This window comes from Salminus brasiliensis, chromosome 3 (genome assembly GCF_030463535.1).
Source record: "Salminus brasiliensis chromosome 3, fSalBra1.hap2, whole genome shotgun sequence".
NCBI lineage: Eukaryota > Metazoa > Chordata > Actinopteri > Characiformes > Bryconidae > Salminus > Salminus brasiliensis.
In genome coordinates, this window is record NC_132880.1 from 10,529,865 (window position 1) to 10,546,433 (window position 16,569).

At 40.7% G+C, this 16,569-nt stretch overlaps 1 protein-coding gene across 2 annotated transcripts in view; it reads left to right on the forward strand.

Moving 5' to 3' along the window:
- Positions 1-16,569, forward strand: part of ptprua (protein tyrosine phosphatase receptor type Ua) — a 313,419-nt gene that overhangs the window by 197,873 nt on the left and 98,977 nt on the right. For both annotated transcript variants that reach the window (XM_072675423.1, XM_072675424.1), the window contains exon 8: positions 14,252-14,575. In XM_072675423.1, the coding sequence (XP_072531524.1) occupies positions 14,252-14,575 (324 nt within the window). The remainder of the gene's footprint in view (positions 1-14,251; positions 14,576-16,569) is intronic.

Consider the following 16,569-nt stretch of genomic DNA (forward strand, 5'->3'; position numbering starts at 1 on the left):
TGCTAAGTTATTATACACTGTATAACTGTGATTATGCAGTAATATTGCATATTTAATTGCATACTACACAGTGTTACACAATGAATTACATTTTATATTTGATTACATTTGATTTACATGCCATTCTGCATTGAAAGTAGTGGTAAAAGAACACAAAATTTTAATCAGAACGTCAACAGTCCGCAATACGACTGCGTCAATTAAACAAGATACAACTGTTGCAAATCAATGCATTCATCAATTTTCTGTGCTCCCCTGATGTATGCATGTGTAAGAAAGCAAGAAAGATAGAGCTAACCAGCTAAATAAATACCACAGGTAAGACTAACATTATCAGCTACTTTCAGAACTCTCTTCATCATGCTTTTAGCCAGTGAAGGCAATTACTCCAGTATAATAGCTACACCCAGAAACCCAGAAACACAAAACCGAGTCGGCAGCGTTTTAGTGAAATGTGTATTGTGGTGTTTTCAGCAAACTCATTATATACAGATTAGGCAAAATGAAGGAAAGCAGACAGAAAAGACAGATTCATTCAGCTGTTCAAATGAAACCCCCATTCATGTGCTGTCTGAGTAGCTTTAACAATGGCAGTAAACCATGATGTTTTTTCCACCCAACGAATTAAAGCAGCATGATGGAGGCTCCCTCGACAGTCAGGAATTGTAATTTGCGCTTTGAGGCCCCCTAAAGGACACGCTATATGCATGCCTTTCTGGACAGGCTGAGAGATACAGAACAGGCTTGTTCTGTGAAGGATTGATGTGGTTATAGAGTATTATTAAAGGATTTTATACATATGTGCAAATATGGGTTACATGCCATTCTTGTGAACGCTGTCCTGCCTGCTCCACCAGAGTTACATAGTGCAACAATAGATGATATTCTCCCCAGTGGAGCATCCCACTGATTTTGAAGCTTCATACCCCTAATCGATATTGCTTTGATATGACTGTACACATAACTTTTCATCAAACTCAAGTCATAAAACAATGTCTCTCTCCCTACATAAATACAGATGTTCACTATAGAACTGAGACTAGTTTAGTTATGGGTTAGTTTAGTTTACAGACACTAATAAGAAACAGATCAGTTTTAACACATGCATTTGGTCACTTTTAATATCGAGAGCCAAAGTGCCAGATTTACTGTGACCTTAAAGGCAAATAGGATCGCTGTAAGATGTTCTCTCCTTCATAATCATGGATTATTGGATGTTGTACTAAAGGTTTTACTGTGAAATCTGGCCCTACTACTTTTGTTCATTTTCATGCACCTTTAGCAATAGAAGGCAGTAGAGCACTGAGCACCAGCACAGTAACTTAATAAATAAAGGGCTCTGTAAATTTTCAATGGGTCTACACATAGGTTGCATGGATTGCACAAAGTCAAACCAGCCACTTGCGTAAGCTTTCAAGCTTGCACTCCTCCTGGAGTTTCACTTTGGCTAATGTGCCACATGCCAGTTATGAATGTGGCCCATTATCTCTAAAATGGTAACCTTTTTTTAATGCAGTACTGCAAAGCTATGTTTTAGAGCTATAGGAGATTTTGTTATGACAGCAACTATGCAATTCCACACGGCTGAACAATTCAAGGACTGTATGAAGGTCGAGTAGTTAGCATTGTGCAGTTGATAAGAGGATAGAAGGTATGTTTCATTCAATGGTAATGGACAGTTATTAAAGACATTCATGACCGACAGGATAAACGTTGTGCTGAAACTGCCTTTACTACAATGTGGTTCTTCTGTTCTGGAAAATGATTGCGGGTTAAACAATACTCCTTTGCTGTTTTTTCCGCCTAATCCATATCTGCTACAACTGATGCGTACAATATATCACAGTTAAAAGGACAAAGTCCTTGTCTGTGGAGGAACCTCTTAGGGTGCTTAATAGGACCTTTTATGTTCTGTGTTCTTAGAACAACCCACTCTTAAAGGTCAAATAAGTACTAAATGACAGCAATCGTTTAAAATGGCTCCCGCAGTCCATTTTCAAAACACTGGAGAGAGTTGTCTGCCCCGCCCTCACCTCCCCAGAATTTGCTTCCCCAACCCCAACCCCAACCACAGAGCCTTCTGCATAATACTTTCAGCCCAGGATTTCTATTTATTAAATGCGGCTCCCTTTTTCTAAATTTCGTGGTCAAAGAGTTTAGCTAGAATTCCATCAGTCCACAGTTCTTGTTTGGGAAAAGGCCAGTGGCTCATCTAGGTGCTGTTTTACAGACTATGGATAATGATATTGTAATGTGATGAGATGACAGGTAAGGTGTACTTCCATGCAGAACATGTCTGTTCAAGCAATGCTGCACAGTAGAATGGTGGCCTATTATTTGCACACAACCGTAAAGGGTTGTCCCACATGTACAGTAACAGTGAGTAGTCCTTGTCTGTGGAGGAACCTCTTAGGGTGCTTAATAGGACCTTTTATGTTCTGTGTTCTTAGAACAACCCACTCTTAAAGGTCAAAAAAGTACTAAATGACAGCAATCGTTTAAAATGGCTCCCGCAGTCCATTTTCGAAACACTGGAGAGAGTTGTCTGCCCCGCCCTCACCTCCCCACATGCGCAGCTCAAGCAGGCAAGGTTGCCAGGTTGAGGACACTGAACTTGCAGGAAGGCAGACAAGACGAGCTTTAACAATGGCAAGCGACGAGTCATACTCTATGTTGATCAGCAAATAGCATATTATAAACCAGTTCAGGTGTATTTTATAGAACTCTGTCAACTGTTAGCTAGCGAGATGCACTGCTGTCTGCGTTAGCCAGAGCCAAGCCCGTTATTCTGAAAACAAAAGTTTTTTTTTACTCTAGTTTTACTTGTCTCTGGTCATTGACCTTTTTAGACGGATGCCGAGGCATTTTAGGTCAAGTGGCACCTAATGCTGTTTCTGCAGATCCAGGTCGCTTGCTTGCTTTCATGGCTGCAGCACGAAATGTTTCCTTGCTATTGTGTTCCGTACCTGCCAACCTGGGGTATGGCAGTAGGACTGGGGAGTGGGGCAATGAGCGGGATAAAAAGCTACAACACACAGTTCAGTACCGTACCTGACACATCCTGATCATTTTATTAGTTAGAAAAGAAAATGTAATACTTAATGGACCTTTAAGGCCGAAAGCCTTTGCAAAGAGTTAACACTTTAACATATTTCCAAGTGCAATATGTAGTCTGTATGCAATTCTGGCCCAAATAGGTTTTGTTAATTTGTGAAGAGGAAAAAAAATAAACATATATATTTAATGAACCTAAAACAGAACCAAAATAGCAGTAATTGTTGTTTGTTGAAAATTTCGAAAGTGACTACTTAATAACATCTCCCTTTTAAGAAGAAGAAAAGTAGTAAGCTCACATGCTGGAGCAGTTGGTTCAGGAGTTCACAACAGCAATCTTCTTGTCACAAGCCTGATTCTCTAACCTCCAGGATGCACCTACCCCCCCAGGTTACACCTGCCCCCCCCCAGATATGTAGCCAGCTAGGAGTTTTTTCTCTTCAGCCAGGAGTTTTCACCCACTCTTCCTCTCAAAAGACTTCAAGTTCTTCTGATATTCTGGAGAACTCTGACTGGCAGATTATCAATGATGTTCAAGTCAGAGGGCTGCAAGGGCAATTCCAAAAGCTTCAGTTTGGGTTTCTTGAAGTGGTTCATGGTGAATTTTGCAGTATGTTTTGGTTCATTGTCTGGTTGTAGAGGCCAGTCTCTTTTCAGCATCAGTTTCTTGACGGACTGTCACATTTACTCCCAGAATTTGCTTCCGCCTGACTGTGCAATGCTTCATATAACCCCAACCACAGAGCCTTCTGCATAATACTTTCAGCCCAGGATTTCTATTTATTAAATGCGGCTCCCTTTTTCTAAATTTCGTGGTCAAAGAGTTTAGCTAGAATTCCATCAGTCCACAGTTCTTGTTTGGGAAAAGGCCAGTGGCTCATCTAGGTGCTGTTTTACAGACTATGGATAATGATATTGTAATGTGATGAGATGACAGGTAAGGTGTACTTCCATGCAGAACATGTCTGTTCAAGCAATGCTGCACAGTAGAATGGTGGCCTATTATTTGCACACAACCGTAAAGGGTTGTCCCACATGTACAGTAACAGTGAGTAGTGCAATAGATGACTGTAAGAGATAGGACTGAGTGGGCAGTGTAGTCTGAAAGTTTAAATGACCATCAGGCATATCTGTTTAGCAGTCTCACTGCATGCTTGAAGAAACTGTTGATGAGCCTGGAAGAGTTGGCTTGAATGCTCAGTCCAGATGGGAGGGGTATAAGCAGTCTGTGTGAGGGGCAATGGTTGAAAGATGATCTTCCTTATGCACTGCTTGTTGTACATGTCCTTGATGAGATGAACTGATTTCCCTGCCCACATACATGCTGGACAACTTTACGGAACACTAGTTTACGGAACAGTAGTTTGGTAAGTTGAATGTGATTTTTCCCTAGATTTTTCATAAAGATCATCTATCCTCACTAGAGGATCCACAGAGGAGTGCATTGTACATGAAGCACAAATAGGACAGCTGTGTGTATAATTGACACTGTTAGTAATGCTAGATCTTCTGTTCAGTCATACTTATGTAGCTTCAGCTGGACCATCTTTCATTCCTTTAATCCAGTGCCATTAAATCATACCCATGAATCTGTCAGCATTTTCTAACCGCTGAGTTATCTAAGCCTCATAAGAATTGATTCATTGATCAAGAAATGTTTCACAATCCAATAAATCTAATTTATCGACATAGGGCCTCAGTATTTGTTGGAAATTGATTTGCTGATCAACAGGTGCCCTAGAATTCCATTGTGACTGTGGGAAGAATTAGCACTGCAATAAATCCCGGACAAGCCCTGTCAAGTTCCCAGACGGCATGTCTTTTTCTGTGGTGGTTGGTGTGGTGCAACAGATAACACCACTACATGCCACTGAGCTACCACACCACATGGGAGACTGGGGTTCAATTCCCGGTCTGGGTGACTATGCTGTGCTACACCAATAGAAGTCCTTGGGCAGGACTCCTTACACTACACTGACCCACCTCTGTAATACAGGTAACCTTGTAAGTCGCTCTGGATAAGAGTATCAGCTAAATGCCACAAATGTAAATGTAAATGTAAATATAGCAGGCCAAGACCTTTTGGCCTCTCGTGTTTTGTCATCTACATCTTAATCCTGTCACACTTGCTCTGCTGTGTCTGTGTCCTAACCTCACACTCTGCACCTCATTCGACAACAGCGGCCTGAGGAGGGACAAACCACGAACTGGGAACGGGGTGTTGTGCGCCCAAGGCTCATCAATTCATGAGCGTAAGTTAGGCAAGTCACAAGATGTATAAAGATGGTCACGAGAAGAACGTTTCACAACAGTTAAAAATTAATCACACCTGCTGTACATGGTGCTGTGTAGCTGCCAACTGTTCAGAGTGTCCATGCTAACACCTGTCCAATGCCAAAAGTGCCTCCAATGGGGACGCAAGCATTGAAAAAACATTGAAACACTGAAGGAACATTTCAGTGATGGAAGAAGGTTGCCTTGCCAGAGAACTCTGGAAGAACAAGCCAGATCCATGTCAGCTCCACCTTACAATGTACATGACTTAAAAGATCTGCGGTAATGTCTTGGTTCCAGGTACCATAGGGCAATATCAGAGGTCATGTAGATTGAGCTAGTTTTGCTGGAAAATATTGGGTACCAACTACATATTAGGAAGATTTTTAAGTTTTTTTTAAGGATTTTTAAGATTTTTAAGTTTTTAGCTCATCTGTGCATGTCATCTACAGTATATCATGTTTACAGTCAGTAGTTCCAGCTACACTATGATTGCACCCTCTCACTTCCATCCTTGTTCATACAGCCGTGTACTCTTTCTATACTGGAGTCTCTTAAAAGAAACTTTAGGTGCTTATTGATTTATCTATAGATCATCAGAGTCTGCCAAAGGTGCTGAAGCCAATTTGAAAGGCTTTTAGAAGCTGTGTTTGAACAAGAGGGCTACAATTTAGCCTCTGCTAGTATAGATAAATTGAAGATTTAGACTAGGACAATTCTCTAACAGCAATAAAAAAGTGATGTTATTAATGTGTGTGTTAAATGTTGGCAATATAAGAAATCTGCAGTACTAGACACACATTTGGGCATTCCTGATTGAAGGCATGTTTTGTTTGTTTTTTGTTAGTTTTTGTGTTGTTTTCCTTGTAGAGAACTATTGGCAATGGAATTGAACTCTCTGGAGGAGAATAGCACAAATTTATTAGCACCATGTCTAATGCCAGGCATGGGCTAGAGGGGTATAAAGCTCCCCATACAATAGGAGATTAGGAGTTGGGGGTGAGGTAGGGTGGTGATCATCCAACACCCTGACCTCACTAATGCTCTTGTTGCTGAATGCAATCAAATCCCTACAGTGATACTACAAAATCTAGTACAAAGCCTTTCCTTGATACCTTTGATTTCAGAAGAATTATATCAGTATTTTTGTCCATGTAGTGTATTTGATGGGAAATAGTTTATTGTAGAGAAACTTAGTAATGGGGTCTGTGATGATAAACTCAAATCAGCCAATGAAGTTATTTGCTATGCGAAACTGCATGAACCTTCTGAGTTTTATATGTAATGTAGATAATGGTGAACAAGTGGTAAATGGTAAAACTTATTTTGCCTTAAAATACTCTGCACGGACCTCTCCAGCACGAATGACTCTAGTTTGAAAACCTTCTCAAAACTATTGCAAAACAATGTCTCAGGCCTCAGACCACTTCTTATAATAGCTTTCTGTGATGTTGCTTTTAAAGGCATTAAACCTTTCAGATGTCTGGTCTGGGCGACCACTGTTATGAACAATTCTGACTCATTTCACATCAAACCTTTCTGCATGGGAAAATTAACTCCTGATACTGTGACATATAAAAAGAAACTATACTTTGAACACTGGCCAGCAATATTCTGTAGTGTAGATTTGTTGAAAACTTTTCAATGCATAAATCCATGTGTTATTTCGTAGTTCTGATGTCTTAACTTCACTTTGCTCTAAACGTAAAAAAATAGATGAAAAGATTTGAGTGCTTATTGAACATCTGGGTCCCAGGAAGTAGTGTAATATGTTTGAACATATTTTTAGATACATACTCAATATAAATTTGACTCGAGCGTGCTGATCAGACTCGCAAATCGCTCTCCACTTTTCTGCACCGTTAAAATAACAAAACATCAGTCTTGCGATGGGCATTCACGCTCGGTGGGCGACAGAGGAACTCTCCAAGCATCTGTATGCTAAGTATACCTGTTTAGTGCCTCTTCTTCTGTGCTCGTCCTATACATCACTGTCAGCATGGCTAGAAGCTTCAATTCATCTCAGTCACTTATAGTGGCGGAACGGGCCTCAAAGATAGAATTTCCCCTCTCATATCTTCCTAATGTTCAACATGGAGAAATCTCATGTTTTACACCCTGATAGTTGTGACAAATGCAAGGATTTTTCACCTACCTCGTGGACATTTATTTTTTTTATTTAATGGCTGAGAGAGTATGTCAGTTGATGTTGTTTTAAATCATATGCACTATATCTGCACTGGCTATTCATGGCTGATTTGAAGGTTCACCTCTATGAGTATATATATATATATATCCGCCTTCTTCAAATCCCACCAAAGATTTTCAAGTCAGGTAGCTGTGACATTCACTCCAGAATTGTCCAGGATTTCTTCTGTAACCATGAAGGACTTTGAGATATGCTTGTGATTGTCCTGTTGGAAGATTCAATAATGCTTAAGCTTCAGCTTCCTTACAGAAGTCATGACATTTTCTACTAGGATTTCCTGACACTTGGTTGAATCCATCTTGCAGGTTTCCAGTGCTGGAACTTTGCAGGCCTATAGATCAGCAGTATGTGTATGCAGCATATTATGCTTGTGGTGATTTTGACAATATTTAGACACCTGGCAGGCAAATATATATATTCATACAAAAGGCTTCTCAAATGCATACTATGGAACAAATGCATAGACTATGAAGGACACACTGTAGAGAGTGGAGTGTTAGTTGTTTATAAAAATAGGTCAGTGGGTTTAGTTTAACAGGTTCATATAGAATTATATTTTAGTCATGTTTTCATTTACCTATAAGAGTTGGATAACATTGAATTTTAATCTCAGTGACTAAAATTTGTACAGCACTCAAACATGAAATACCCAAACATGCATTTAGCATTCATGTGTTCTGCATCCTCTTCAAGGTTATTGGAGGAGCATCTACATCTGATATTTATCGTAATGTCTTGGTATTATTATGTATTTCGCTTGGACAGCCTGTTTGCTTCAAGCGACAGAATTGTTTTACAAGAAATGTGTTTGCATTGATTTATTGACTTTAGAGTGACTATTACAAATAGCCCCTCAGTCAGTAACAGTTAACCCCACTTAAGAGATAAATTGTTACATTTGCACTTGTCCTGCTTTTGGCCGAAACTGTTCATAAACAGCTGGTGTTGGAAGCAAAGTTTGCATTGTCTTTTGTAACAGAGATGTGCAGGTTTGTATGAACATGTTATTAAGACAAGACAGCCATTTTCATCATTTGTGTTGGGCTTCCGCCTTTAACCCATCCGTGCAGTGAACACACACCTACACACTAGTGATCAAACACACACAGCGACAGTGAGCACACATGCCTGGAGCGGTGGGCAGCCATCCCTGTGGTGCCTTGGTTGCAGAGAGGGTGAAGGGCCTTGCTCAAGCAGCACACAACCCTGTCATCAATAGGCTGGTGCTCTAACCACTGAGCCACGTTGCTCAAATACTACAAAAATATATTAAGCAAAAATGTGCCATACTCTCAGACTTTTCCAGCATTCCATTTGATTCCTCCAGAGAATTAGTGAAAGTCTCAAAGTGTCTGTCTTTGCTTAGCCAGCATTACCAGGGCCTGATCCAAATTTTCCTCTAGTTTCCATCTGTCCAGTTCTTCTTATCTCTTTTTATCTCTTTACATATCTCTCTCTCTCTCTCTCTCTCTCTCTCTCTCTCTCTCTCTCTCTCTCTCTCTCTCTCTCTTTCCACTCTATTCTTTATTCTTTTGTTTCTTTTGCTTCGCCTCTTTTTTCGGCCAGGTTCCAGTTCCAGACAGCAGGATCATTGGTGGTGTGTGTATCTGTCGACAGACGGGTGAGAAACCTGTTTAACCCGAAAAGCATGAATGCAGGCGTCGAGAACCATAACGAGTGCAGATGCTTCTAGACAGTTGTACTGCATGACACAATTAAGCAATTACCATCCTGCCATGCTCTGTGGCATGTATAAATATGCTGAGCAGACCCAGCTGATGTTGATTTTAGATCAAAATGGCAAGAGGAAAAAGATTGACTTTGACTTTGAAAGAGGGCTCATTTTTAGTGTGCGGATGATAGGAGCTTCGGTTACAGCAGGGGAGGGGAACTAAGGGCCAGAGTCCAGCACAATTTGGTGATTTTCCTGCTCTAACACCTACTGAACCTAGAAATTCAGCTGGTGAGTTAAATCAGTTGTGCTTGAGCAGGAAAGCTACAAAATCCTCCAGAATTGGAATTCCCCACCCTTAAACCCCTGAGCTTTAGCGCCTGCTCAACTGGCCAGTTGTTTCAACAGGAACTGTTACTAAAGTGGACTCTGTATTCTGACCTGTGGAAAAGACATCGGTTAACAGGGTTGGACATTGTGGTCAAAAGCACACCTTCAGTGACTGTGATGCTTGTGCCTTATGTCATGTCGCAAATCTAACTCGGTCATGCAGATTTCTCCTGTACAACATCCGAAGAATTCGACCCTTCCTCTCTAGAGAGGCCGCCCAGGTGCTCGTTCAGTCTCTCGTCACTTTGAGACTTGACTACTGCAACTCTTTTCTGGCTGGTCTCCCTCTGCGCACCATCAGACCCCTGCAACTTATCCAGAATGCAGCGGCACGGGTCGTCTTCAACGCTCCCAAATTTAGCCATGTCTCTCCACTGCTGCGTTCTCTTCACTGGCTTCCTGTAGCTGCTGCCCGCATCAGATTCAAAACCTGGATGCTGGCCTACAAAGCCAGGAACGGACTAGATCCTCCGTACATGATGGCAATGGTCAAAAGCCATCGACCCACCATCCCTCAAAATCCACGGAAGACGAGCATCCAGGCTTTTTTCTGTCCTGACACCGAAGTGGTGGAACGAGCTTCCCCTGGGTGTCCGAATGGCAGAGATGCTCGCTGTCTTCAAATGCAGACTCAAGACCCACCTCATCCAAGAATACTTGGGCGAATAGCAGAGTGGTCACATTACTGACTTGTGTTTAGTAGAGTCTAAACTTAGAGGTATCTTTGAATTATTAGTCTATTCAAATTAGCTGAGGTTTTTCTTGAGTAAATAGCAAAGCACTTTTGTAAGTCGCTCTGGATAAGAGCATCTGCTAAATGCCTAAATGTAAATGTTATGTAAGAAACGCAAAAGACCTTCAGTTACTCAAGGAACTGAGAATATCTGTGCAGGACATAGTGAGACTTCATCAAGAGCAGTCCATCCACAACTACGCGGAGGGATATTGTGGCAGAGTGCACCCCTCAGTACAAAGTCAAACACACATTTAAAAGTTCAGAGGTGTAAAAACAACAGACTTTGCTCTACAGAGAAGTGATCTGGTCAGATGAGTGCTCCTTCATATTCTCCTCAAGTGAGCAATCACATGGGTGAGAGCAGTACTAGGCTAAATACTTGACCCACACAGTGAGGTGCTCTCGTGGCCCTGTTTAGCTGTAAAGCACATTTTCCAGGCATTGTTTGGGGTCCTACTTGTCTTCTTATTAGGGCTGCGTATTGACAAGAATCTGGCAAAACGATGCATATCAAGATGCTTACTATTCAGTATGTTGTGATACTGATTTTGTGATTTTTTGTCATAGTGTAAAACCATTTATCATTAGATTTATCAAATCTGACATTAACTTTTTATCCAATCAGAACAGTGGGATCTGAAGACTGAGTACAACACTCCTATCTAGTGGTTGAGGGGGTTCAACACAACACAAAATTAACCACTGTCTGCCACAAATCCTTCATTAAAAAGGGATACTGTGTTTTTGAGAATCGATACAGTGTTGCAAGAGATAATATTGTGATACTCAAGCATATTTATATTTTCTTACACTCCTACCTCTTACCCTATATTAAATGGTAACTGCAAATCAATAGACCACATAGGGGGCACTGGTATTTCAGGGTTATAGATATAGTAAAACTTTCAGTAAAATCCTGCGCATCTGTACAGTTATGTTGTATTTTTCACTGTATTTTCATTGCCAATACAGTACTCCAGAATAGATTAGATTTACGTTTTTGTCTGTTTTCCAGCTTTTCCATATTTCAAGATGCTCACTGTTACAGTATTTTGTTATTTATTTATTTACAGATTTAGGGAAAGCATACTGTTTTACAGTATCTTGTGTCAAAACTCTCGACTGTTGCAAAATCCTATTTTCTCAACGCAGTGCTGACAGCATTACCCATTATCCAATCAGAAATACGTCCCAGTCCTGGTGGGAGTGGCCTCTCCCAGATCGAAGGGTCACTCAATGGTTTGATGAGTGAGACAGTGATGTAAATCATATGCTATGGCTTTGCAGTCACACAATCTCAACTCAGTTGAACACCCATGGAAGATTGTGACTGATGTGTTAGACATTGCTTTCCACCAACATCATCATCATCAGAATACCAATTTGAGAGAATATGCTTTAAAAGAGTGGTGTACCATCCCTGCAGTGCAGTTCCAGTGCGTTAGTGTCTACACTTTGTGTGCATGCATGTGCTTGCGTGCAACGGCAAGCCTCAGGATGTCTCTGCAGATGTGTCTCATTAATTAATGTAATCAGTGTGAGTTTGCTGCAGCCAGGCTGGGAGGTAGTGCATGGGTGCGAGCGTGTCTGACTGGCCGCGGTCCCTCTGGATGGTGGGGACGCTGTAACCCTTTGGAGAATATGTCTTTGGCTTAAGACAGTTTAGCAGTACAGTTATTCTTAATATGCCAAATTGACTGTGTTTCCAGGCTTAATGGCCACTTTATAAGAAACACTTGTATTTTAACTCACTACCCTTACAGGTCCAGCATATATATTGTACAATTGTAGATAAAGGCTGGATGCAGAGTGTTGCTGCACAATTTATCGGCCCCACTCTTGCCACTTCATCATTGATCTGGCTGGCCACAAAACTACTGTAGTCCAGATATCTTTGAGGTAATGACTGGTTCATTCTCAGCTTAGCAGTGACTGTGGTGTGGTAGTAAGCAGCAGTGTTGCTGGGGTTTTACACAACTTAAATTCACTGCTAGCTTTAAATTTAAGGTTAATGCCTTGAATAATAATTTCAGAATAGAGGTCTTTTTTATGACTTTAAAGGTATATTATAATACATCTAAACATATTAAACATATTCAATATCAGCCAATACCATCCAATCTGATATTTGTGTTTATACAAATAATACAAATCAAAAGTAAAATCACTTTATTTTTAGTAGTTTTTATAATGAGACATTCTGGACTTATTTATTTAGTTTAGTTGATTTTTCTTAAAATGCAGTCTAATCACCCTGTGTGTGTGTTTAGTGGTACACACTTTGGACTGGTATCTCTTTGTTGAATACTGACATTAAATAAAGGTAAAGGTGCACGTATTTGTCACTGTACAGTGTACAGCGAAATGTGTCCTCCGCATTTAACCCATCTGGTAGTGAACACACACTCACACACACACACACATGTGTTAGGGGCAGTGAGTACACACACACACCCAGAGCGGTGGGCAGCCAACTCCAGCGCCCGGGGAGCAGAGAGGGTAAAGGGCCTTGCTCAAGGGCCCAACAGTGGCAGCTGGCAGCCCGGGAATCGAACCCACAACCCTGTTATCGACAGCCCGGAGCTCTAACCGCTGAGCCACCACTGCCTATATAACATGTGTATAGCGGGTGATTAGGGTTTCTATAGAGTGTGTGTATCAGCACTAGCGCTAGCCTCCACTAAAAGCGCTCTTTAGTGCTGGTTTAAAAATAGAAAGGCATATGGTTCTCCCGCTGGTAAAACAGTGCTTCTGTGATAGATAGATGATATTATGTTGCATACTCTTTTATTTACCTTCTGAGCATGTTCCTTAGTGCTGCCGACTTGGCAATAATGTCTGTTAATGCCACTGAAGGACACCAGATTGCGCTCTGAACTCAAAAAGACTGATTGGGATTAAAATATGTGATTCCTTATTTGTAAAAAAAAAAAAACTAATTTGGGTTATATTAGGCGTTAATTGCCCATTTAATAGTTTACTAAGTTGACAGATATTGAAGGACAGTCATACATCCTGACAGTTTTAGACAGAATTTTATTATAAAGCACTGAGAATATATTTACATTAAAGAGGTTATTATATACATTATACATTATTCTATTGGAAAGTAATGGGCTAAAATGACATTATCTGATTGTACCTGCTAAGAAATCATTTGTATATAAACCAGCAGGTGTCCTTTCATGGATGTGGTGTGTAATTAAGCTAATGTGCTTGTTCCCTCAGATGGAATCAGAAATAGGTCAGTGTCATAGAGGTAACAGTTCCACGCAATGCAGTGGAATGCACAGAACAGTACTTTCACACTCACATATTATGTGCATTTAGGTCATAGCTACACTAGACTAGATTTGGAGAGAGAGTGTGAGACAAACAGAGAGACAGAGAGGGAGGAAGAGAGTCATAGAGACACTTATTTACTATAAAGAATGGTGGAATTACAGCGTTAATGTGTTTTTCTTTTTCCCCTCATTTTCCCTGAAATGCTGTCTGTGGCCTGTCATGTTTCTTTCAAGGCGGCTGCATGATGAGGAAAATCTGATCTTGCCAGAAGATGTTTTTTTTCTCTCTCTCTCTCTCTCTCTCTCTCTCTCTCTCTCTCTCTCTCTCTCTCTCTCTCTCTCTCTTTTCTCTTTCTCTCCCCTGTATCTCTCTCACTCTCTCCCGCCTCCTGTTATCCTCTCTCCTTTCTCTCTCTCTCCCTCATTTATCTATGTATTTGTACTAAGTGAAGAACTGTCAGAGTGCATTTATGTCTGCTTTGCGAGAGTTTGTGTACCTCAGTTGTTTTTCCGTTTTCTCTACATAATTAATCAATTTAGGAAACAATGATGCAATATTAAGCAAAAATTCTGTCGTTTCTCTCTCCCTCTCTGTCTCTCTCCCTGTATTCTCTCTCTTTCCCCTGTCTCAGAACCTATGCGTCCTCTCCGCGGCCTGACAGCCTCAGAGATTCAGTCTCGTCAGTTGGTTTTGCAGTGGGAGCCGCTGGGCTACAACCTGACGCGCTGTCACACCTACTCCCTGTCGCTGTGCTACCGATACTCCACGGCAACCGGGGGAGGGGCGGGGGGCAACAATGCCACCGTTCGTGAGTGTCTGTCCGTGGAGAGAAACACCTCCCGCTTCACGCTCAGAGACCTCCCCCCTTTCCGATTGGTGCATGTGCGCCTGGCGCTGACCAATCCTGAGGGAAAAAAGGAGAGTCGCGAGGTCACGTTCCAAACAGAGGAGGACAGTGAGTACCCAGTCATATTAACTTATGCAACAGCCCACACCTAGTGAGACACTAATGTCTTATATCACTAATATGTCATTATAATTCTTGTTGAAGTTTATGTGTCTTTCAGACTTCTTTCTCACACACATACATATATACACACACACATTACATTAAAATGAATACTAATAATATATGATATTTTGATAAATATATATGAGAATTATTCAACGTTTTTGTTGCTTTTTTATCCATTACAACTTTAAGCTGCTCTACAGAGAGTTTGGCCTCATCATATAACATCAGTTGACTAGAACATTAGCCAGCTAGTTTAAATAGTGTTAGCTATACGAATACAAGAATGAAACCTATTAAATCATTCAAAAATTTACCGTCATTACCATGAGCAATAAAAAAAAATCACTGTTGCAACACTGTCTTTGTGCTATTTAGACCCTGTAAGCATCAGAAAGCTGATAGTAATATGTGGGAGACTCCCACAACTGTCTTTTGATGTATTTAATGGCTTTAGTGTCTTGGTTAGAGCTCTACTTAAGTCTACATAACATGCTGGTTCAAAACTGGTACTCAATGGGAAATCGTGGATTATGGATATCTTCATAGGGTTGTTTTTTTTGTTTGTTTGTTTGTTTTTCCCTTATCTCACTTAGTGTTCCTTGATTGACAAAATGTGCTTGGTATTTGAATCTTTCTATTTGTGTATCCGTCTTTCTGCTTGTCCAACCAAGAAACAAGTAATGTAAGCTTAAATCCCATATATCCTATATATCGTGGAGACTGCATACCTAAATCATCACACACTTGCCTCAATCCACTTGGACTGGACAATAGCTAAAAGCAGTAGCAGTAGCAGCAGTCCAACCTTAATTTTGTCTGGACCTTGTCCAGTTTGTAGATAACAGTGGGTTATACAGCAGGGATGTCCAATCTGATCCTCAAAGGGCCAGTCTGGCTGCAGGTTTTTATTCCAAACAAGCAGAAGCACACCAGGGACCTGTCTCATGCAGCAGGGTTTTTTTCACTTAGCCAGCCAATTTTCCAATCAGGGACAGCATTCTGACATGGACCCCTCAGGTCCTTTTGATACGTTTGTGGCATCAACCATGTAAAGGATATCACTTTGCAAAAGAAAAATAAATCATATTACATAGACAAATAAAGCAGTTATTACCCCAGTAAGCACAGGCAAGGTGACAGTGTTGCTTGTTATTGTTAGAAAAGCTGTACTTTCTTCATATTTACATAAAACTTCTCCTTATGTTTCACGTGATTAATTGTCATAGTTCGCACATAGAGCAATAATTAATGTAGAAACCTCTTAATTCTTTCTCTTAAATACATAAAGAAATGTTTGGGCAGGTTTGTGAATAGACTAGAAGATGAACTCCAAAGATGAACTGATCTTTTCAACATTTTAAGAAAGATCTGTGCTTAATGTTCTTTTTGTATAATTATTGAGTGCAAAAAAGGAAAGGAGCACCATTTCAAATGTTAAAATCTCTCAGATTACATGTACCAAGGTCTCAGACATCAGTTAGCTTGTTAGGGCTATGACTAGTTTACAATCATTCACAAAGGCCAGGTGATGCAGATTTCAAAGCTTTATAAATACTTCCGGCTCCTCAGAGTTTGAAGATTTTCAAAGAAACATCTGAACATGTGGATCGATCATGCTTTGGGCTTGTGTTGCAGCCGCTGGCACACAGAACATTTCCCTGGTAAAAGAAAGAATGGATTCAACTGAATAACAGCACATTCTGGAAGCAAACGTCAGACGGCCTGTTAAACAAATTAAATAAAAAACTGAAGATGAAAAGAGGATCACTTCCACAGCAGAATAATGCTGTTAAACACACCAAAACCCCCATAAGAAACTACCTCATAAGATGCGAGCTGAAGATTTCGCCATTACTCTTGCAGTCCACCAACCTAAACATAATAAGACCTCAAAATAGCAGTGCAAGATGGCCTGAGACTCTCACAGGACTACA